The sequence below is a fragment of the Hoplias malabaricus genome, chromosome 5 (assembly GCF_029633855.1).
Source record: "Hoplias malabaricus isolate fHopMal1 chromosome 5, fHopMal1.hap1, whole genome shotgun sequence".
Classification (NCBI taxonomy): Eukaryota; Metazoa; Chordata; class Actinopteri; order Characiformes; family Erythrinidae; genus Hoplias; species Hoplias malabaricus.
Genome location: NC_089804.1, coordinates 6913397 through 6936202, shown reverse-complemented (window position 1 = coordinate 6936202; position 22806 = coordinate 6913397). Strand labels below are relative to the sequence as shown.

Genomic DNA, 22806 nt, shown 5'->3' with positions numbered 1-22806 from the left:
TGTCACACTACAGGCGCTACTACACTTAACAAATTCCGAACCTGATTATCTCCATGTCCAACAAAAGTGCTCCTGGCCCATGAGTTTTGTCTTAAACAATGAATTTTATTAATTTATTGACAAAAATATATTGGTATTGAGCACATAAGGAAAAAGTGTCTGAAACAAAGTTCTGATAAACCAGTACCATTTTGAGCATACTTAAATATATTAAAGCATGGTGATTATCACTCCACATACTGAACATAACGTGTGCGTTATTAAACATACATGTGAATCCAAACGGCCTCATATATGAGATGCTCAGGAACCCAAACAATATAATAACCTAAGAAAAGAGCTCCAAAATCAACAAACAATTCATACTTAGAGCCCATAAATAGCCCGTATCGTAAAATATTACATATGTGAACTTTATAGGTGCGAAATGCGCGGGACAAAGAACAAAGACAGCTCAGGTCTCGGGCAGAGCATAACGTCAATGAAAAGAGGGTCTGGAGGGAGGAGTTCAAGCGGCCGAACGCTGATCAATGGGCGTTGGACAACATTTGAGTAGGCGGAGAAAAGACTCATCTGCATATAACAGTCTATATAAGCCGCGAGCAGGGACAAGCCCCCACAGTCGTTTTTGAATAGCACTCGAAAGAACGTCTACAATGCCTGAGCCAGCAAAGTCAGCCCCGAAGAAAGGGTCAAAGAAAGCCGTGACCAAGACGGCAGGAAAAGGCGGTAAGAAGCGTAAGCGCACCAGGAAGGAGAGCTATGCTATCTACGTGTACAAGGTGCTGAAGCAGGTCCACCCCGATACTGGTATCTCTTCCAAGGCTATGGGGATCATGAACTCGTTCGTCAACGATATTTTCGAGCGCATCGGCGGCGAGGCTTCCCGTTTGGCTCACTACAACAAGCGCTCCACTATCACCTCTAGGGAGATCCAGACCGCCGTGCGCCTGCTTCTGCCCGGTGAACTGGCCAAGCACGCCGTGTCCGAGGGCACCAAGGCCGTCACCAAGTACACCAGCTCCAAGTAAGCGGTGATCAGACACGTCCAAACCCAACGGCTCTTTTAAGAGCCACCCACGTTTTCATGTAAAGTTCAAATAGTTTTCCGTTAATTTTTAAGTATTTAATGCTTTTTAGTTTTAAAAAGTGGACCTTAGAACAATAGTTTCCTAACAAATCCCACATTTACAGCTATATTCCTGCATATGTTGCAAAATTTCACATGATTAATCCCTTCAGGAGTGGGTATTACATTTTGGTGGTATTTTCTTCTGCAAAGAACGTCTTAATCCAGGATTGACAGACTGAAATGAAATTTGACACAGTGATAGAGAATTATCCTGAATCAGATTGTATGTCAATAACATTTTAAATAAATTAAGAGCACCTGTAAAAAAAGTCTGTGAAATTAACAGTGAAAATATGTAACGTCATGACAAAAAGAACAACGATGTAAAGTGGAAAACAAGGACGCAATGTTAATGCTTCCGTTCACCCTGTTATTCAATGCTCAAGACCACAACAGAGCAGGTGGATCATAGCAGTACAGTGTGGTGGTGTCTTAATGTGGATCAGAAAAAGCAGTGCTGTTAACATAATCCACCAGCCAAAAGCATCCTACAAACCGGATTCCCAAAAAGTTGGGACACTAAACAAATTGTGAATAAAAACTGAATGCAATGATGTGGAGATGGCTAATGTCAATGTTTTATTCGTAATAGAACATAGATCAAAAGTTTAATCTGAGTAAATGTAACATTTTAAAGGAAAAATATGACGGTTCAATATTTCACAGTGTCAACAAATTCCCAAAAAGTTGGGACAAATAGCAATAAGTGGCTGGAAAAAGGAAATAGAGCATATAACGAACAGCTGGAAGACCAATTAACACTAATTAGGTCAATTGACAACATGATTGGGTATAAAAAGAGCTTCTCAGAGTGTCAGCGTCTCTCTGAAGCCAAGATGGTAAGAGGATCACCAATTCCACCATTGTTGCGCAGAAAGATAGTGCAGCAATACCAGAATGTTGTTATCCAGCTTAAAATAGCAAAGACTTTTAAGTTATCATCATCAACCGTGCATAACATCATCAAAAGATTCAGAGAATTTGGAACAATTGCTGTGCGTAAGGGTCAAGGTCGTAAAACTCTACTGGATGCTTGTGATCTCCGGGCCCTTAAATGTCACTGCACCTCAAACAGGAATGCCACCGTCAAGGAAATAACAGTATGGGCTCAGGAATACTTCCAGAAAGCATTGTCAGTGAACACAATCCACCGTGCCATCCGCCTTTGCCAGCTGAAACTCTACAGTGCAAAGAGGTTTGCACTGGGCCAGGGGTCTTTTAAAATGGAGTGTGGCAAAATGGAAGACTGTTCTGTGGTCAGATGAGTCACGATTTGAAGTTCTTTATGGATCACTGGGACTCCATGTCATACGGACCAGAGAGGACAAGGATAACCCAAGTTGTTATCAACGCTCCGTTCAGAAGCCTGCATCACTGATGGTATGGGGTTGCATATGAGTGCTTTGTGGCATGGGCAGCTTGCATGTCTGGAAAGGCACCATTAATGCAGAGAACTATGTTCAGGTTCTAGAACAACATATGCTCCCATCTAGACGTCATCTCTTTCAGGGAAGATCCTGCATTTTTCAACAAGATAATGCCAGACCACATTCTGCAGCAATCACAACATCATGGCTACGTAGGAGAAGAATCCGGGGACTGAAATGGCAGCCTGCAGTCCAGATCTTTCACCTATAGAGAACATTTGGCACATCATAAAGAGGAAGGTGCGACAAAGAAGGCCCAAGACAATTGAACAGTTAGAGGCCTGTATTAGACATGAATAGGAGAACATTACTATTTCTAAACTTGAGAAACTGGTCTCCTCTGTCCCCAGACGTCTGCTGAGTGTGGTAAGAAGGTGGGGGGATACCACAAAGTGGTAAAAAATGGCCTTGTCCCAACTTTTTTGGGATTTGTTGACACCATGAAATTTTGAAACAACATATTTTTCCCTTAAAATGATAAATACCTGATCAAAAGTTTAAACTGAGAGAATGTGTGTTATATTCTGAAAAAAATATTACATGTTGGCACCTCCACATCATTGCATTCAGTTTTTATTCACAATTTGCGTAGTGTCCCAAACTTTTGGAATCTAATTTGTGTGTGTGTTTGTTTTGTTAATGACTTTGAGCTTAATAAATCCTTGGGAATGCATATTATTGGAATACTTTTTTTTCTAACTGTACAGTTTATTTAGCATTGCTTTTTTTCCAATTATAAATGCTTCAGCATTTCTGGTCAAGAACTATAAGAAGCTAATGCAGTTTAAATGAAATTGATATTAGTCAATAGAGTCATAGAACAGGTTATATGCTTTTAAATCCTAATGCATACAATAATAAGAAATTCAGTTGCAGTATTCAAATTTGTTTTACTGTAAATGTTTAATACTGTAAATGACGATATATAATAAAAAATAATTAAGTAAAATTTGCATAAATATTTTGTGAAATGACAGTTGTATAATGTGACTTTTACAGTAAAACAATATTGTTATTTTGGTATTTTTCCATGTATTTGAAAGGGATTCATTGTAAAATAAGTAACAACAGCATATACATTTTACTGAATGTATTAGTTTATTAGCAGTAGGATTATGCTAATTCACATATGAGGCCGTTTGGATTCACATGTATGTTTAATAACGCACATGTTACGTTCATTTTTTTATTTATTTTTTTAAAGTTTAAATCAGAAAACATTTTACAAACTGTAAATTTTAAAGTTTGTACTGTATTTTTAACCAAATTATAAAAAGTAATTTTTTTTTACAATGTGGACATCAGCAGAATTACCTCATGCTCAGATGTGACTATAAGCTCTGCAGACCAGAAGGGGCCCTGCTGAAATCCTTTTTTTCTTTTCCACACAGAATGAATAATAAAGACTGCTTTTTTGCAGCTTTAAATAAGATATGATATCTATTTTTTTGTCAGAATACTTAATATAAGACAATATGATATTAGATAATAAACAGGGACTATACATATGAGATGTTTTGGTTACGGAGGGAGCTTTTGTTGTGGGATTTATTTAATTTAAAATTCAAATTGAGTTAATTGCCTTTTGTTAGAAATAACCTTTTGATCATCTCCCCCTCATTTGTATTGAAATGACCCTGTGTCTCAAAGCCTTTCAGATAATAGTCACCTCCTGTTTCTTCATTTACATCTAACTTTTGAGAATCAACGGTGTGTTTGCATACCATTGCTTTTATATGCTGGTTTTATATATTGAATCTCATATTCAAATCCTAGGCTCAGAAACACCAAGTTGAACCAAATGGTCATCAGCCATTTCATCCAAACATTTGTCCCAGGTCTGTCTCCATGGGAGAGTTTCAAACACAGACGGGCACAATGTGTGACGTCAGCATTTCTGAAACCTCTGTTTACTTTCATAACAACAGCATTTACAACGTTTTCGAAAAACCTCCATTTTCAGTGACCTTAAATGTTGTTTTCTTGTGGATGGGAGGCCAAAGTAACAGACCAAAACCTCATTTTTAAAAGTAAACGGATCAGTGTGGACAGGCCTTAACAGGTGTATGTGGATATATAATTTTTTGAAGTATTTAAATTCGATTAATCTTAAAAATTAAAGAATTGGTCAAGCCTGTTGTTCTGATATGAATAGTTTACAGAAGAACAATAACTAACTTCCCTAGACCTAGACCTTCAGCAGGTGGAGATAGAGTTTTACCAGCGAAACACGCTCTTAAAAAAACAGCTTTTCATGTATTCAATACATTGTAAATGTAACCATGGTCACAACGATATATATATATATATATATTAATTAATTTATTTATTTACACTGCTTTGCTCTAAATTGTACACAGGCCCAGGCAGACTTGGCTCCAACCGACACTGTACTCGCACGTGTGCTTTACTCAGTCCGCGAGAGCTCATTTTTCAAATAGTAAACGGAGCGCTCGGTCACTTGCGTTTCGTCCACGTTTTGGTCCGGGATCTTGTCGAAGTTGCTGCGGAAACTTTGGAATGTTCGAGCCAGCGTTTGTCGCCGTTTTCCACCGATATTCGAGACAAATGAGCCATCTCTCGTTGGAATAGGCGGTGGAGCGACACACATTTGACAGCGCCATGTGAAAAGAGGCTTCGCTGCGCGGCTGTTCCCGGTCTCCAGTCACACGGGAGAGACTGCTTTAGACGGACGCGTGGTTAATTTATCGGCAAATTGCTCCGCTATTTCTATTTCTGTCGCTAAAAGCCGAGAGAAAACACAAGTGAGAGCGTATAAGTGAGACACGGCTGCAGAGCGAGCGCCAGATTGAGTCTTCACCGTTCTCATGTATCTTATAAGAGCCGTCCCCTCGGCAGGGAGGGGAGGTTCCTCAGAACAAATCCGTTTGTGTGTTTATTCGCTACCGGTACTCAGCAAAAGCAGAAATATGGCAGAAGTTGCTCCAGCGCCCGCCGCAGCCGCTCCGGCCAAGGCTCCCAAGAAGAAAGCTGCCGCTCGCCCTAAAAAGAGCGGCCCTAGCGTTGCCGAGCTCATCGTCAAGGCCGTGTCGGAATCCAAGGAGAGGAGTGGCGTGTCTCTGGCCGCGCTGAAGAAAGCCCTCGCCGCCGCCGGCTACGACGTGGAGAAGAACAACTCCCGCGTCAAGGTGGCCGTCAAGAGCCTGGTGACCAAGGGCACACTGCTGCAAACCAAAGGCACCGGCGCGTCTGGCTCTTTTAAGCTCAACAAGAAGCAAACCGAGACCAAGAAGAAACCAGTCAAAAAGGTGGCGCCTAAAGCTAAGAAGCCTGTCGCCAAGAAACCTGCCGCGGCCAAGAAGCCCAAGAAGGTAGCGGCAAAGAAGCCTGCTGCCGCCAAGAAATCCCCGAAGAAGGTGAAGAAGCCTGTGGCCGCCAAGAAAGTGGCCAAGTCCCCCAAGAAGGCAAAGAAGCCCGCGGCCCCTAAGAAGGCAGCCAAGAGCCCCAAGAAGACAAAGACGGTCAAACCCAAAGCAGCGAAGCCCAAGGCGCCGAAAGCGAAAAAGGCTGCCCCCAAGAAGAAGTAAATGTAGTTTTTCGTCGTTTTTCAATCCTTTACAGTACAAAACGGCTCTTTTAAGAGCCAACCACGTTTTCACCCAGAAAGAGCTGCATTTTCAGTTAGTGAGTGTGAAGCATGAAGCAGTAATTGGAGCTTTTTAATTTAGTAGTAGCACCACATCAGATTTTAGGGAGTTGTACATGTTTAACGTTAAGGACAATTTAATTTCCCCTTGTCTCTTTCTGTACTGTGAATGATTCAGAAAAATACAGTAGTCTATGTTCATAAACAATAATTACACATCATACAAAGATTTCTGCTGGTATTTTAATACAGATAAACTGACTTCAACAGATTATACAAAAGGGATCCACTAAGAATAACGGATCATTTTGGGATTTCAAACATGTTTTGGAAGTAAATGTAAAACTCATGTATTTATGAAGCCTGAGCAATGCTTCAGTGCTTATGTAACCCTGATCTCCTTGCGAAAGCTGAATAATCACGGATTCTTACATTTTCTTCTTTTTAAATATTCTTTATAAGGAAATTCATAAACATCTAAGCATCACACTACGACCACAATACATCAGGGCAGTACCTTTTCTTTAAAGATATATACCATTAGATTCAAAGTACATACCATAAAAAACTCTTTTACTTTTACACACACAGTAAAGTTATGTGTATTATATATGTATGTATATGACTGTGCTGTTATGAATTTCCTTTAATAAAGTTGGTTTAAAAAGGAGAGAGAGAGAGAGAGAGAGAGAGAGAGAGAGAGAGAGAGAGAGAGAGTGTGTGTGTGTGTGTGTGTGCGTTGGGGGGGGGGGGGGGATTACTTGGATAGGAAAGTGTTTCATGTCCCTGCTCTGATTGGCTGTTTAAGAGCCGTTGCATGTAGCCAATAGGAACGCAGATGGATTTTCTATATAAAAAGCGCACGGAGACCAAAGCGTTTTACTACAGTTTTCTTAATCGACTTAACTGTACCGTTAAGATGAGTGGAAGAGGTAAAACCGGTGGAAAGGCAAGAGCCAAGGCAAAGACTCGTTCATCCCGGGCTGGATTGCAGTTCCCTGTTGGCCGTGTTCACAGGCTTCTGCGCAAGGGAAACTATGCCGAGCGTGTTGGTGCAGGCGCTCCCGTCTATTTGGCGGCTGTGCTGGAGTATCTGACCGCTGAGATTCTGGAGTTGGCTGGCAATGCTGCCCGCGACAACAAGAAGACCCGTATCATTCCTCGTCACCTGCAGCTGGCCGTTCGTAACGACGAAGAGCTCAACAAACTGCTCGGAGGAGTGACGATCGCTCAGGGTGGAGTGTTGCCTAATATCCAGGCTGTGCTCTTGCCCAAAAAGACCGAGAAGGCGGCCAAAACCAAGTAAACTGTCTGTCCACTTCTCCAGAATCACCCAAAGGCTCTTTTAAGAGCCACCCACTTTTGCAAAAAAGTGCATTTATTTAACAAGCTCTTTACAATTGCATGCACATCACACAATGTAAATGTAGTATATAATTATGTAACGATGAGAGAATGGACAATAAGTGCAAATCAAGGAGGTGATCATGGTTGATGAGTGTATACGCACTGACACTCAGCATCATTTAGATTCATGTTTCTCTTTTACCATTATACAGTGTTTTACATGTTTCTGTTATTGATCTGAGCTGCTGTGTTTTGACCATGGACAAGAGTCAAGTTAGGATAAGAACCTAGGTCATGACTTAACGTAATTTAACTTTCCAAATGTAATCAATAACTAATCTAATTTTATATGATATGAACTAAATGGAATTTACAGGAACCTTTCTTTGATCCATGGCTTTTCAACTGGTTACTCAAAGAATTACGTTTAAAAATTTATTTAAACACCTTTTACATAATTTGCATTGAACAGTGCTGACAATTAGTTACATAATTTACTTTTAAAAGAAAAAAAAAGAAAACATATTTTAAGCCAAACTCAGAACTTGGGAATTCTTAAAATGTTTTATATATTTCCATGTTTGATTCATATAAACAATTTATACTTAAGAACATATAGTTACATATGAATTATATAGAGAGAGTTTGAGCAGAAAGTGTCAAAAGAGTTTATTATGTTAAAGCCGACACAGTGGAAAACCTACAGGACGTGATTAATAATTTGAAACATTGGCGGGAATAAAGGCGTCCAATAGAATTGTGGCTACGAGGGGACGGCCGTCCAATAGAAGGCGGTAATCCCAGACGCCCAATAAGGGACAAGCTGCTCTAGAGCTTAAAAAGGCCGTGGGCTGCGTATGTTCACATTCTTTTTCTTAAGGAGAAGCAAAGCGTAACGCGATGGCAAGAACTAAGCAGACCGCGCGTAAGTCCACCGGTGGCAAAGCTCCAAGGAAGCAGCTGGCTACCAAAGCCGCACGAAAAAGCGCCCCAGCCACCGGCGGCGTGAAGAAGCCTCACCGTTACAGGCCTGGTACTGTGGCCCTGCGGGAGATTCGCCGTTACCAGAAGTCAACTGAGCTGCTCATCCGCAAGCTGCCCTTCCAGCGCCTGGTTCGTGAGATTGCTCAAGATTTCAAAACCGATCTCCGTTTCCAGAGCTCTGCCGTCATGGCTCTCCAGGAGGCCAGCGAAGCCTACTTGGTTGGGCTGTTTGAAGACACCAACCTGTGCGCCATCCACGCCAAGAGAGTCACTATCATGCCCAAAGACATCCAGCTGGCTCGCCGTATCCGCGGAGAGCGCGCATAAGCTTATAGCTCGGCTTCTTTCACAATTAACAACAAAAGGCTCTTTTAAGAGCCACCGACCTATTTCTGTAAAAAAAGGAGTAGAATTTTTCTTTCATTAGACTAGAGATTTAAACTAGAAGGAAAAAACAACTACTCAGGACAGTTATGCACCTAAAGTAGTATTTTATATAATCAAATCTATTGTATTCTATTCAGTAACAATCACAGCTGGTTTACATAAAATCAACAAATAATTTTAGTGAAGCTTGTTGGATTAAGTATGCCAGAGATAAAACCTGGTTAATTGCAGTAAGGAGATTTATCTGTTTTGACTTTTAAATTGAGTTGTTTTATTAGAACCATAAAATGTCCATTGCCTTTGTGGCAAGAGGAAAATATGTGGAACTTTTTTTATTGGAGGTCTAAAGAACTGTGGGGAAAAAGTAAGGAACATTGGTTTAAACTTTGATGGGAATATTGAATGTATCTATTGTTGTTTTTGATTTATAACATTGAGGTTAAATGTAGGTTTAGGTGGTATAATATGTCTGATAGAATCCAAATTGTGAAAAACAACAAAATCACTACATACGTTTTTTGTTTCCAGTGATGTAACTATGAAGAGAATCAGGACTGAATTAAAAAGACAGAAGGTTTAATGTACTTTTTACAGACTATTCTCTGGGACACTGAGAATGCTTTGTGTTAGTATATACTTTGCTTAAAGTAGATAAAAATAATCCACAATTTCACAGATTATTAAAGTTTACATTTAAATAAAAAAGTGCATTTTGTTCAAGACTAATTTGTTTAGGGGGTATTGATAATTTTTAAATCAGTAGAGAGTCATTTAAACTTCACATGAAAATGTGAAGTTTTAGCAAACCCTGTTAAAAATGTGGTTTTAATAAAACAACTCAATTTAACTAAAAGTCTAACAGGTAACCTCCTTACTGCAATTAACCAGGTTGTATCTCTTATAGTCTCAGATATATTTTTGCTAAGCATATTTTTTAGACATGTTTTATTTTCCTCTTTATTTAGTTCTCTAAATTACAATTGTAATATGATGGTGGATGTGGAATGGAACACAGCCATTACTGCAACAAAGGCACTAGCGCCAAATTGAGTAAATGAATATCGTGTGGTGTCTCTCGCACCATTGTCTGTTGTATTTAGCTCCGCCTTTCTGGCAGTTGGTTTCAACCAGGTCCTGTAGAGGAGCATAATAACCGCATTGAACGAGTAGCATCTCATTCGTTCTTTTTGCTTCTAGGGAAGAACAAGCAGAAAAATGTCGGGAAGAGGAAAGGGCGGTAAAGGTCTTGGAAAAGGAGGCGCTAAGCGTCATCGCAAAGTGCTCCGTGATAACATCCAGGGTATTACCAAGCCTGCTATCCGTCGTCTCGCTCGTCGTGGTGGTGTCAAGCGTATTTCTGGTTTGATCTACGAAGAGACCCGTGGTGTGCTGAAAGTGTTTCTGGAGAACGTGATCAGGGACGCCGTCACTTACACTGAGCACGCCAAGAGAAAGACTGTCACCGCTATGGATGTGGTGTACGCCCTGAAACGCCAGGGACGCACTCTGTACGGTTTCGGAGGTTAAACGCTCGACTCGACCAAGGCTTATATCCAACGGCTCTTTTAAGAGCCACCCACAAATTCAACAAAACAGCTTTTTCACAAGTGTTTTTTTGTACAGTGTTTATAACACCACCGATAAGGCGTGGTGATTTTTATCACTCCACCTACTGAACGTGTTTATTGTTAATTTTCAGCACATATTTATAAAAAGTACGTTCGAGTCCAAATGGCCTCATGTTTGAGACGTTCAGAGCCCATAAAAAAAGCCTGTGTTGTAAGATATTACATATATGATCTTTATAGGCGAGAAATGCGCGGGACAAAGAACAAAGACAGCTCAGGTCACGGGCGGAGCTTAACGTCAAGGAAAACAGGGGCTGGAGGGAGGAGTTCAAGCGGCAGAACGCTGATCAATGGGCGTTGGACAACATTTGAGTGGGCGGAGATCAAATCATCTGCATATCACAGTCTATATCAGCCGCGACCAGGCACACGTCTTGTCATTTTGAGTAAAACTCAAAGAGCATTTACAATGCCTGAACCAGCGAAGTCCGCACCCAAGAAAGGGTCGAAGAAAGCCGTGACCAAGACGGCCAGCAAAGGCGGTAAGAAGCGTAAGCGCACCAGGAAGGAGAGCTATGCTATCTACGTGTACAAGGTGCTGAAGCAGGTTCACCCCGATACTGGTATCTCTTCCAAGGCCATGGGGATCATGAATTCCTTCGTTAACGATATTTTCGAGCGCATTGCCGGCGAGGCTTCCCGTTTGGCTCACTACAACAAGCGCTCCACCATCACCTCCAGGGAGATCCAGACCGCCGTGCGCCTGCTTCTGCCCGGTGAACTGGCCAAGCACGCCGTGTCCGAGGGCACCAAGGCCGTCACCAAGTACACCAGCTCCAAGTAAGCGGTGATCAGACACGTCTAAACCCAACGGCTCTTTTAAGAGCCACCCACGTTTTCATGTGAAGTTCAAATGACTCTGATTTACAAATTATCAATACCCCCGAATCAAATTAGTCTTGAACAAAGATGCACTTTTTTATTTAAATGTAAACTTTAATAATCTGTGAAATTGTGGATTTCAACGATAATCAGACATATATCAACCCAACGCCTCTTTTAGGCACCACCCATGTTTTCGTGTAAAATTCAAATGATTTTCCGTTAGTTTGAAAAATATTTAGTGTCCCTAATACGTTTTTAAAGTGGATGTTAGAACAATACATAGTAAATATGGGATTTGTTAGAAAACTGCTGTATTCCTGCCTATGTTGTAAAATTTCACATGATTAATATCTACAAGTTATTACATTTTGGTGGCGTTGTAGTTGGTGGTATATTCTTCTGCAAAGAATGTCTTAAACAACCCGGGATTGACAGACTGAAATAAAATTTGACACAGTGACAGTTTTCCTGAATCAGATTGTATGTCAATAACATTTTAAATAAATAATGAATAGCAACTGTTTGTTTAGACTCATTCAGTTTGCACCATACTCAATAGATTTATGTACCTCATTGAATGATATGCACATACCAGAGTGTGACCAAAATCCATGTTCAGGGTGTGCTAAAATTGGACAATCCTCTGTTGCAAAGGGTGCCTACACACTAGAGACTCACAAAGTCAGAAATGCAAAATATAGTAATCTCTTCTCATCCCATGGTAATGAATCTCTAAGACATTGTAACATTTCAGAAAAACATTTGAGTTGTAGTTTTTTTTTTTTTTTTTTTTTTTTTTTTTCAGCAGATTATGAAACCCTGACAGTGCTGAAAGTCCAACATTGTTTTGACAATTGTTAAAGTTCAGGTTCTTTGGAATTTCACCCAATATGGGCATAGGTGGTATCTGCAGAATTACCTCATGCCCAGATAAAAGTTAACCTTTTTTAACCCAAAAAAAAAAGCTATAGTGACTATTGTGGTGGAGAAAATAAATACAAGTATTAAGAATTGAAATATAACAGAGCATTTGCAATCAGGAAGTAGTTTATTTACCTTAAGGTGGTCAACACACAATACAACAGAGCACTATGTGAATGAGGACAAAGAAGTTTTTTCACAGAGAGTTTATATAGGTAGTTTATACGTCATAAGCAAAAGATAATCACTCTAAATTTCTGCAAGCTTAGTTTCCTTAGAGACATCCCAGTTTGATATACAAGATGAAGGACAAAATGTTTTGTTCTGATAAAGCACTGACATCGAACTGACCTGACATACACTTAGTTTCTGAGTTCTGTTGATGGTTAGAAATGAATATACAGACAAAACAAGCAGACAGGGTCTTTAACAGAGACATATAAAAAAATTCCATTACAATCCTCCCCTTGTCTCTAAGGACACTAAGAACATACAGAAATTCCAGGATCTGCATACTGAAAAGGAAACTTATATTACTACACATAGAGGTTAAAAGAGGAAAAAATAATAATATATGAAACGTTTACAGGATATGGAAAAAAAAATTACAAGAATTGAATATCCACTGTTACATGTTAGACTTTCTGCAACAAATTCATAAATTCTCTAGTACAAATAGTACAATTTTGTAATAGTCATCAAATTTAAACATAGTCATTTGTTTGTTCAATTTTGATATAGGAGGTGGTTTTAAAAAATTCTGTCTCATATAGGAACCTTTTTGTAAAGTTAACAAGATGGATTGAGAATGAAGAATGGGGATTAAAATGTTCCTGCATGAATTTGCTGGTAAGATTATAACTAGTTGTGTCTAAACCCATCCAAGTTTTATTCACTTCATCTGAATGATTTTCAGAAACGGAAAATTTAAAAGGATCAGTACTGGAATGTGGCATTAGTGAACATACAATGCATGTGTCATGGTCATTAACAGTTGTCTTCACTGTGAAGTTTGCATATTGCCAGTAAACATTTTTACTGTAGTCTATGAACCTTTCTGTAGTCTCAGGTTTTGCTTCCCTGCCTATTTTCCACTGTCATCCAGATGGACGCTGTCAGGATGATGCAGGCGAAGATGAACAAAGGTTGCAAAGGTTGAACAAGATGTGTAATTTTCCTGCCATGGTGAATTTGTTGTGTCTATTCTGGCACTGGGGCAGTGTGAGATGTGGACTCACGTGTCCCTCTCAGCAATCTTCACTGCGGTGTGAGTAGTCAGGAGCACCTGGAACGGTCCTTGCCAGCGATCCGCTTTCCAGTTTGCCCTCCTGTAGACTTTAGTCAGGATCCAATCTCCAGGTTTCACCGTGTGTCCTGTAACTGCTGGGTTCGGTAGAGATTCTTTCACCCTCCTGTGCACATCAGACAAAACAGAACACAATGTTGCACAATATATTTGCTTGTGATCGTCTTCCAAGGCCAGTGTTTCTCTTTTGGCAGCACATCCTGTATTTGGGCTTCCACCCAATTGAGCTCTGTTTCTTGACATACTTTGATTCTACCGCCCCTGCACTCATAGGGTGATAGGCACAGTGGTTGTATAGTGGCATGTCAATTACTTCGCTGGTGTGTGTTACAATTTTGCTAACAAATGATGGCCCATTGTCAGATGAGATTTTCATAGGAATACCAAACCTAGGGACAATTTCCCCTCAACAGTATTTTTGCTAATGTTAGTGCATCTTGGTGAGAAGTGGGGAACATCTTTCAGGTCAGGTCGTGGAGAGCAGACAAGGTCCAGTGTGCAGACAGTCATGGGGCTCCCCTTCCTGTTCTGTGGGAAGGAGAGTAGCTGGGTTCAACACTGTACACCTTTTTACTGTAACATTTGGCATTTCTGTTAATAATGTGTGATATTTAAGCCACCTGGCTGCACTAAGATGTGATGTCTGTTTTTCCAGCAAGATCATGGACACTGCATGTGGAACGTGTAGGGTGATGTTTGCATACCCCACTATCTCTCTAGAAGCTATGAAAGCCTTCTCTGCTGCTGCTACTGCTCTTAAGCAGTAGGGATAGCCCTGAGCTATGGTGTCTAGCCGCCCACTGAAATAGGCCACTGGTTAAAGTTAGTTACCGTGTTCTTGCAAGAGAACAGAAGTCATGTAGCCTTGTTTTTTCACCTACAAATTGCTCGAAATGTTTTTTCTGTATCAGGCAGAGCTAAAACTGTTGCATTCTGAAAGGCTATTTTTAGATTTACGTATACGTCCTCCTCCCCTTCAGTGGCCCAGGTTACTTTGGACGAGGCTGTTAGATTATTTTCATGTGCCATGTCATGTAGTGGAACAGAGGTCTGTGCATAATTTGGAATCCACCTTCGGCAGTATCCGGTCATACCTAGAAAAGAGAGAAGTTGTTTTTTTGTAGTTGGTTTTGGTATGTGTGCGATTGCAGAAACTCTTTTTGCACACAGTGACTTTCCCTTTGCTGACAGATCATGTCCCAGATATGTGACTGTTGATTGCACAAGCTGCATCTTGTCCCTGTCCACTCTGTGGCCATTCTGTGTCAGGAAATTAAGCAGAGAGACAGTGTCAGTTATACAGGTGTCCTGATCAGGAGAACATATCAAAAGATCAGTGTACTGTAGAACTGTAGAAGTGTACTAGTACCTGGGGAAGAGAACTTAGCTCAGTTATCCCTCAGGGCTGTATTGAAAAAAAAGGTGATGACTCATTGTATCCCTGTGGGACACATGTGAATGTATATGATTTCCCTTGAAAAGAGAAAGCAAACCAAAATTGAGAGTGCACTTTCATACTGAAAAAAGCATTTGCCAAATCTATAACTGAGAACCACTGTGAATTGTCTGGCACCTGACTCAGAATAGTGTGCGGGTTTGGAACCTTTGGTGCTTGAGCATGAATAGCCTTGTTTACTGCTTGCAAGTCTTGAACAAAGCACCACTGCTCCGGTTTTCCTGGAGCTGTGGATTTTTTTTACAGGCCAAATTGGAGATCTACATGATGAGTCCGGACATTCTATAACAATCCCTCTTTCCAACAAACTGTTGAAAACAGGGGTTATTCCATCGATGGCCTCCTTTTTCCGAGGATATTGAGTTGTGAACGGCCTGTAATCACTTTTTGGAGTGATTATTAATTCTGGAGCTCCTTTCATAAGACCAACATCATATTTGCCTTTGGACCACAGCCAAGGTTCAATGGCTTCATTACTGGCACTTCAGCTTGGGCTTAGAATGACACATTTACTGTTGTTCTATATGTTTTGGACGTCTTTGAATATTAGGCTGCCAATCAGTGATAGTTAAAGGAGTTAAAATGAAATTTGAAATGTCTTTCCATTGTTTACTTTTTTCCCTTTGCTAAGGAAATGTGAGGTACCTCCTCACGAAACCATTGACTCTGACCTGAGGCTAAACTTACTGCGCTCTCCAGCAAATAGGGTGGTTGCAGAGACTAACACATTGTCTTTACCTTGGAACACACACATTTGTTCCATATCAATAGGCCAGGTTTCCACACTAGCAGTGCAATGCAAATCCCCTGTGGTTTTGACATTAGCATAATTAAATTTTGCCCGTAAATTATTTAAATAGGGTAACCATATGTTTGATTTTTCTAAATGCCATCCCATCCACACGCTTGTAGGATTGGATGGAATTTGTGGCTAATTTAACATGCTTATCTCAATACCCTCTTTCGTGCATGACACTTTCATTCCTAATTTACACATTAGGTCCCGAGCTAAAAGATTCACAGGGCAATTTGATGATAGAAGGAAAGCATGTTTTAGGGTTGTGTCACTTCCCGCATGGTGACACCAAGGCTCGTCAGTGTAAGATTTAATTAAAAGAACCCCACCCGGCCTCAAAATAGATGTTTTTCCTCCCTGATAAACGTAGTTCTGGGTGTAAGGCCCCTGTTTTTAAAACTGAAATTGTAGCCTTAGTGTCAACTAAAAAAGTTAAAATTTGGCCCGCAATTTGTAATTCAATTGTCGGCAATGCAGAGGGTTTGGTTAGAAGCATTTAATAATTTAAAACAATCTTACCAGTATCCAGATGTGTGTGTGGTGTGTTCTGATCCCTGTATGATTCATGCCTCCTCTCCCTCAAAACGCGTATCTCTTGCCGACTGGTTCTCAGGACAATAAATAACAATGTGTCCCATTTCGTTACAATTGTAACACTTTTATTGAGGGAAGTCTCTGAAGCCAGTGCCACCTATTCCGCGTCCTCTACCTCTTCCTCATCCTCGTCCTCTTCCTCTGTCTCCTCTGAAACCAGCTTTTGCCACGTCCAGAATAGCACACTGCAGTTGGTGCTTCTCCTTTTCTCTCTTCTGTTGTCCTTTCTTCACTTTCTCATTCAGTTTTTTTCGACATGCAAATGCCAGGACGGTCTGTAGCCTTCCTGTGTCCACTTCCACACAATCATCTCTCACCTTTGTCTGAATGTCAGATTTCAAACCAATTAGGAAGCATTCTTTTATGTGACTTTCCCACTGGCTCATGTTGTTTCCAGGATAGTCAGCGGGTTTCTGAAGTCCGGAATGAGCTTCGTGGATTTGTTCCAGTTCATGTAGATAATCAGTGACAGTCTGTCCTTCTTTCTGCTTGCACTGAGACAGTTTGTCCAGATTCAGTCTGACTAAAAAAACGCTGCTTCGATCCTTGTATAGAGGGCAGTCACTGCGACTTGGTAGGGTGATCCAGGGTGCCCCCCCCCCCCTTTACTGTACGTCTTCGGGAAAAGGAAGATCCCTTTGTACTTTAGTCCATTTCAGTTTCATCTTGTGTGCACATACTTTTGTCAGTTCATTCACAGAAGGTTTCCACCCAGTCACAAACTTTGGTCCTCCCTCTGAAATCACATAATACGTAGAAATCAGAGGGAGATCTTCACATACATCTTCACATCTGAAAACATAATATGCCCCATTAGGTCCCGTCACCTGGATACTCAGCATTTGAAGCAAGGTGCTCGGTCCCTCTGGGCTTTCCTTAGGTGGTGCAGTGGGAGGAGGTCTTGCTGCTTTCTTTTTCCTGCTTCTTTCTTCCAGCTCTCTTATTTGCTCTTCCAGGACTTTAGCACATTGCTGCAAATGTTGAAACACTTTATTTTTTTGCTCATGGAGGAAGATTCCTCTCGTCTTTACATAGTAGCTGAGAAGTTAGACGAAGGTTGAGACGCCTTCATTGCCAGCATTCTCTTCTCCCTCTTCTGCTGTTTCATCTGCATCATTATTTGTTCAATATGTTGTTTTATTTTCTAAAGGCCCTGGGCAACTCAAATATGTAATCATGTGAGGTTTACATGCTGACCGATAATTCATATTCTCTATAAATTGGTCATGTTTTGACCAAAATTTTACCAAGCGCCTGCTTATTTATTTATTTATTTATTTATTTATTTATTTTTTGCATATTTCTCAAAGTACAGCCTTGAAATCACTTCAGATATCTTTGACAGATTGTTAATGTGAGGTGTCTGTTAGTTGAAAACATATGCATTTTTGATGATAAGTTATTACATGGCATATTACTGTGACAAAATTAATTTGTAGCATCAGACAGACTTATTTTTCTTGATATTCTAACCTCTGAGATGTATGACTGATAAAGCTCTGACAGTCACAGCAGGCCCAGACTTTCAGGAATTTAGTTCAGGGAAAATGTGGACAATATCCCAACAAATAAAAATAGTTTTGGTACTTTGGCAGTTTTCTCAGCTGTTTATCATAATAACAATTATTATTATTATTATATTTTAAAAATATGACAGAATAATACTTGTTTATTCAGAATACACACAATGATGAGTTATTTAAGCTTTTTAGTTTATATTTGGTGATCTAATGCAATATTATTTTAGGTAAAACCTACAAAAACTTGGGAAAACTATAAATCAATAATAGGAATATGTTTTGGATGTCTGGAGATTAATTTTTCCGCCAGGAGACAGCGTGGGTTATCGTCATTTTAGTCAAAACGAAACTGGAAGTAAACACCGTCACTCTTGTCCTGAGCAATATCTTCATATTATGATCATAGTGAATATGATTAGTATATTTTATGAGAGCCACATAATACATAGATTTTGCATGATCGCATTGTTTTTTATGTGGATGTCACATTGGATTACTCTGAGAAGCTTCACAGCACTGCGATTATATAAGTTGTGTTTTCTACCCCACAAAATGCCTTAGGTGTATGTGTATATAATTTATTTAAATTGAATTAAAAATAAATCCATACATTAATTTAATACTTTTTCAAATAGATTAATAAAATGTATGCCTGATGCCACTCTCCAGTGACATGCGGCAAATGCGGCTCTGTGAGCTATTGCTGAATTAAGCTAGGAGAGCCACTGATGTTTCTTCATTAGTGACAGTTTTTATGCATCAACATTTTGGCAAATCCAACCCTGAACCAGTTTCACGAAACTTGGCAAGCAGTTTGCTAACCCTAGCATGGGAGATGGATGGTCTAGTAGGATGTCTTGCACTGAAATCTGCTGCAATGACCCGGTTACTGCGTTCACCAGACATCAACAGAATTTCTATCCGCTCCTCACGTGTTAACCTCCGCAAGTTGGAAAAAGCAACAGTGGATCTTCAAATGATGACAGTAGTAACAGCAGTAGCAGCAGCTCTTCGTCTGAAAGTTCTGATGAGGACTTTTCCAGATCAGATAAAGACTCGAGTGGAGACTTCTCTTCTGAGAACGTGAAGGCAACTTCATCTTCAAGACGAAACATTCCTATTGATCATGCTTCTACACCGTTGCCGACAACTGATTTTGGAAAATCTTCAATCTGCAATCAAGGACAGGACACAGATAAGGAAAATATATTACAACAGAAAAAACGCAAATTGTCACCAAGAAAAGTAGGTAATGCAAACAAAAAAAGTGTTCTAAAAAAGAAAAGAAATCAAAATTCATAATAAAATATGTCTACTGTGGGTATTAGAATAGCCACTTGTAATGTACGAGGGATTCAGTCTAAATTAAACAAGGAGAGAAAATTAGAATCTTTAAGTAAAGAATATTTAGATTTAGTTTGTATTCAAGAAACAAGATTAGCTACATTAGATGATATTAATGAAACAGGAAAACTATGGATTAAAGGACCCTCCTATTTTTCTGTTGGTGATTGCAAAGCAGATGGTATTGGTTTTCTATTTTATAATAATTATTTCCAGATTATAAGAAGTAGAGAAATTATTCCTGGAAGACTAATGTACATGGATTGCTTCCACAGTGGTAGAAAAATGAGAATTATTAATGTTTATACAGCACAAAGTACATCCATCCATCCATCCATTATCTGTAACCGCTTATCCAATTTAGGGTCGCGGGGGGTCCAGAGCCTACCTGGAATCATCGGGCGCTAGGCGGGAATACACCATGGAGGGGACGCCAGTCCTTCACAGGGCAGCACAAAGTACAGTGAAAAAAAATCCAGCTTTTTAAGAAATTGAAAGTGTTATTATGTACAGGTTTTTTGACAATTGTTTGTGGTGATTTTAATACAATAACAGATGATATAGATAGAATAACAACAAATCCAGCAGTTATACGGAGAGAAGGTCCCTTTTTAAAAAGAATGATGTTAGAACAAGGTTTTTCTGATGTTTTTAGAATACTATACCCTAATAAAATAGATTTTACCAGATTTAATACTATTTGTAAGACCAGAATTGATAGAATTTATATAAATGAAGTGTTAGAAGTTTCTTCTTATAAAACTAAAACGATTATTGATTCTGATCATTTAGCTGTAATCTGTAATTTAAATGTAAAGGGTGAAACTAAAAAGAATTATTGGAAATTAAATACACAAATTTTAGAAATTCCTGCAGTATTATTAGATTTAAAAGGAGAGATTGATAGAATAAAATCTTTACATTTTTTTACTAAAAATGATCAAGAGCTGTGGGAAGATTTTTTTAAAGGAAAATGTCGGACGTACAATAAGGAAAAAAATGAAAAATATAATTTAACAATGATGCAATATATTAAATTAAAGTGCACAAAGAGAAGTGATGAAGATGAAATTATTATGTCAAAATTGAGGGAACAAATAGATTCAATGAATGATGATCTATATCCAAATCTACAAACTCTTGCAGGTGCTAATATGGAGGAAATTCATAAAAAAGCTAAAATTATGTCTGTATACACAAAAAGGAAACAAAGCTCATATATTGGATCAATCTATTCAGAAAAAGGTAAAATTGTTAATCAGCCTTTACGAGATTAGAAAATCTATTCAAATATTATGTCAAGAGATGTATAAAGAAATTAAAACAGATAATAAACATTTTAGAAAATACTTAAATTTTGAATATAATAATGAATATGAATTTTTAGCCGACAGAATAATAGAAAGTGAAGTCATCACAGCAATAAAACAATTAAATTTAAAAAAGTCTCCTGGAAAAGATGGGTTACCTGCTGAATTTTACAACAAATGTATGTATGGTATTTCCCAATTATTAACTAGAGTATTTAACGAAGGTGTGGAACAAGGATTTATGTACGACACCTTTTATGAAGGTGTGATGTCACTATTATATAAAAAAGGTGATAAAAATGATATCAATAATTGGAGACATCTCACTTTAATGAATATTGATTATAAAATTTATGCAAGAATCATTATGAATAGGTTGCAGGATGTTCTTGATGGAATTATCACCAAAGAACAGACCTGTGCTATTAAAGGAAGATTGATGTGGGATAATTTAGGTATTTTAAGAGAGTTAGTTTGTACTAAAACCAATGAATCCTTCTACATAGTCGCTTTAGATCAAAAGAAAGCTTTTGACTCTTATCTCTAGAGAATATTTATGGGAAGTGTTAAAAATGTATAAATTTCCATTAACTTTTATTAGAATGATTATGTGTCTATATGTTGAGTATAAAATACAGATTAATGTAAATGGACATTTAACCGAACAGTTTAAAATATATAGAGGTGTTAAACAAGGTTGTCCACTTAGTGCAGCACTTTATGTTTTGGCTATAAGTCCATTAATAATGAAAATTCAAACAGACCAGAGGCTTCAGGGTGTTAAATTAGGAGATAAAATATAATTACTGAATATGCTGATGATATAACAGTTTTTATTAAATCTCAATCAGAGTTAGACATTATTTACGATCATTTTAAAATTTATGAACAAGTTTCGGGGGCACAATTAAATGTAAATAAATCAGAAAGTGTCTGGATAGGAGATCCAAATAATAAATTCAAAATCAACATTCCTGAATTAAACAAAATAAATATTTTAGGAATTTATATAGATAACACAGGTTGTGTAGATGCAAATTGGTCTCAGAAAACAGAAAAAGTTCAAGAAGAAGTCGAGAAATGGAAAGATAAAAAACTAAATTATAAGACTAGAATAGATATTACTAAAACATTTATTCTATCAAAGATTCTGTTCTTAGCATGTATTTTCCCTTCACCTGATATATGGTTAAAAAAATTAATAAAATATGTGTTAACTTTATATGGAATACAACTAGAGAAGTTACTAAAAGACAACTGATTTATAAAAGACGTGATTTAGGAGGCTTAGGTGCTATTGATTTCTCTATTAAAACAAAAATTTCCTTTTGCAAAATTATTCAAAATGGAATTCAACGACAAGTAGAGTGGATAGGAGATTTGACAAATTGGAAATCTAAAAAAGGTAAAGCTAGAGGGTCTATTCCATATTATAAATTAATCTTTTCAGATTTTATACATAAATATAATGATTTGAACATTGATTGGATAAATTCTTCAAATAAAAGCATATATAAAATAGTGAGTGATAAAATTTATGGACAGAATTTTGAATTTAGAGAACTAAATAAAGAGGAAAATAAAATATGTCTAAAAAATATTCTTAACAAAAATATATCTGAGACTATTAGAGATACAACCTGGTTAATAGCAGTAAGGAGGTTACCAGTCAGACTTTTAGTAAAATGGAGTTGTTTTATTAAAACTATAAAGTGTCCAATGCCATTATGTCAAGAGGAAGAATCTCTGGATCATTTTTTATTAGAATGCTATAGGTCTAAAGAAGTGTGGGAAAAAGTAAAGGACATAGATTTAAATTTTGATGTAAATATTAAAAGTATATATTATGGCATTTTTGATTGTAATATTGATGAATATAAATGTAATTTTATGTGGTATATTATATGTTTGGTAAAGTCTAAGTTGTGGAAAATACGATGTAAAATGACAATAGAACAGTCTTTTGTCTCTAGTGATGCGGTTGTGAAGAGTATTAGGACTGAATTAAAAAAACAAAAGACTCTCAATATACTTTTTAAAGACTCTATTATTTGGGACACTCTAAATATATGAGACTGTGCTCGTTTGTATGTGTAATTAAATGTTTGGATGTATGAGTATATAATTTATGTAAGCTGGAATTTTGGAAGGACTGTACATATATTTGTATTAATTAATAAAGTTTATTATAAAAAAAAAAAAAAAAAAAAAAAAAAAGAAAG

General features: G+C 38.2%; 6 protein-coding genes across 6 annotated transcripts; all 6 read left to right on the top strand.

Moving 5' to 3' along the window:
- Positions 1–640: 640 nt before the first annotated feature.
- LOC136697676 (histone H2B 1/2-like) lies at positions 641–1053 on the top strand. The gene has a single exon (XM_066672888.1). It carries the CDS (start codon positions 657–659, stop codon positions 1029–1031), a length of 375 nt encoding a protein of 124 aa, XP_066528985.1. The 5' UTR covers positions 641–656; the 3' UTR covers positions 1032–1053.
- Positions 1054–4967: 3914 nt separating this feature from the next.
- LOC136696431 (histone H1-like) lies at positions 4968–6229 on the top strand. The gene has a single exon (XM_066670845.1). The coding sequence runs from the start codon at positions 5388–5390 to the stop codon at positions 6105–6107; it is 720 nt and encodes a 239-aa protein (XP_066526942.1). The 5' UTR covers positions 4968–5387; the 3' UTR covers positions 6108–6229.
- An 841-nt stretch (positions 6230–7070) lies between these two features.
- Positions 7071–7501, top strand: LOC136696621 (histone H2A). The gene has a single exon (XM_066671183.1). It carries the CDS (start codon positions 7086–7088, stop codon positions 7470–7472), a length of 387 nt encoding a protein of 128 aa, XP_066527280.1. The 5' UTR covers positions 7071–7085; the 3' UTR covers positions 7473–7501.
- A 903-nt stretch (positions 7502–8404) lies between these two features.
- Positions 8405–8851, top strand: LOC136697187 (histone H3). Its single transcript, XM_066672187.1, has one exon. It carries the CDS (start codon positions 8414–8416, stop codon positions 8822–8824), a length of 411 nt encoding a protein of 136 aa, XP_066528284.1. The 5' UTR covers positions 8405–8413; the 3' UTR covers positions 8825–8851.
- Positions 8852–10086: 1235 nt separating this feature from the next.
- LOC136697188 (histone H4) lies at positions 10087–10411 on the top strand. The gene has a single exon (XM_066672188.1). The coding sequence runs from the start codon at positions 10100–10102 to the stop codon at positions 10409–10411; it is 312 nt and encodes a 103-aa protein (XP_066528285.1). The 5' UTR covers positions 10087–10099.
- Positions 10412–10615: 204 nt separating this feature from the next.
- LOC136697186 (histone H2B 1/2-like) lies at positions 10616–11794 on the top strand. Its single transcript, XM_066672186.1, has one exon. The coding sequence runs from the start codon at positions 10616–10618 to the stop codon at positions 11294–11296; it is 681 nt and encodes a 226-aa protein (XP_066528283.1). The 3' UTR covers positions 11297–11794.
- The last annotated feature ends 11012 nt before the right edge of the window (positions 11795–22806 follow it).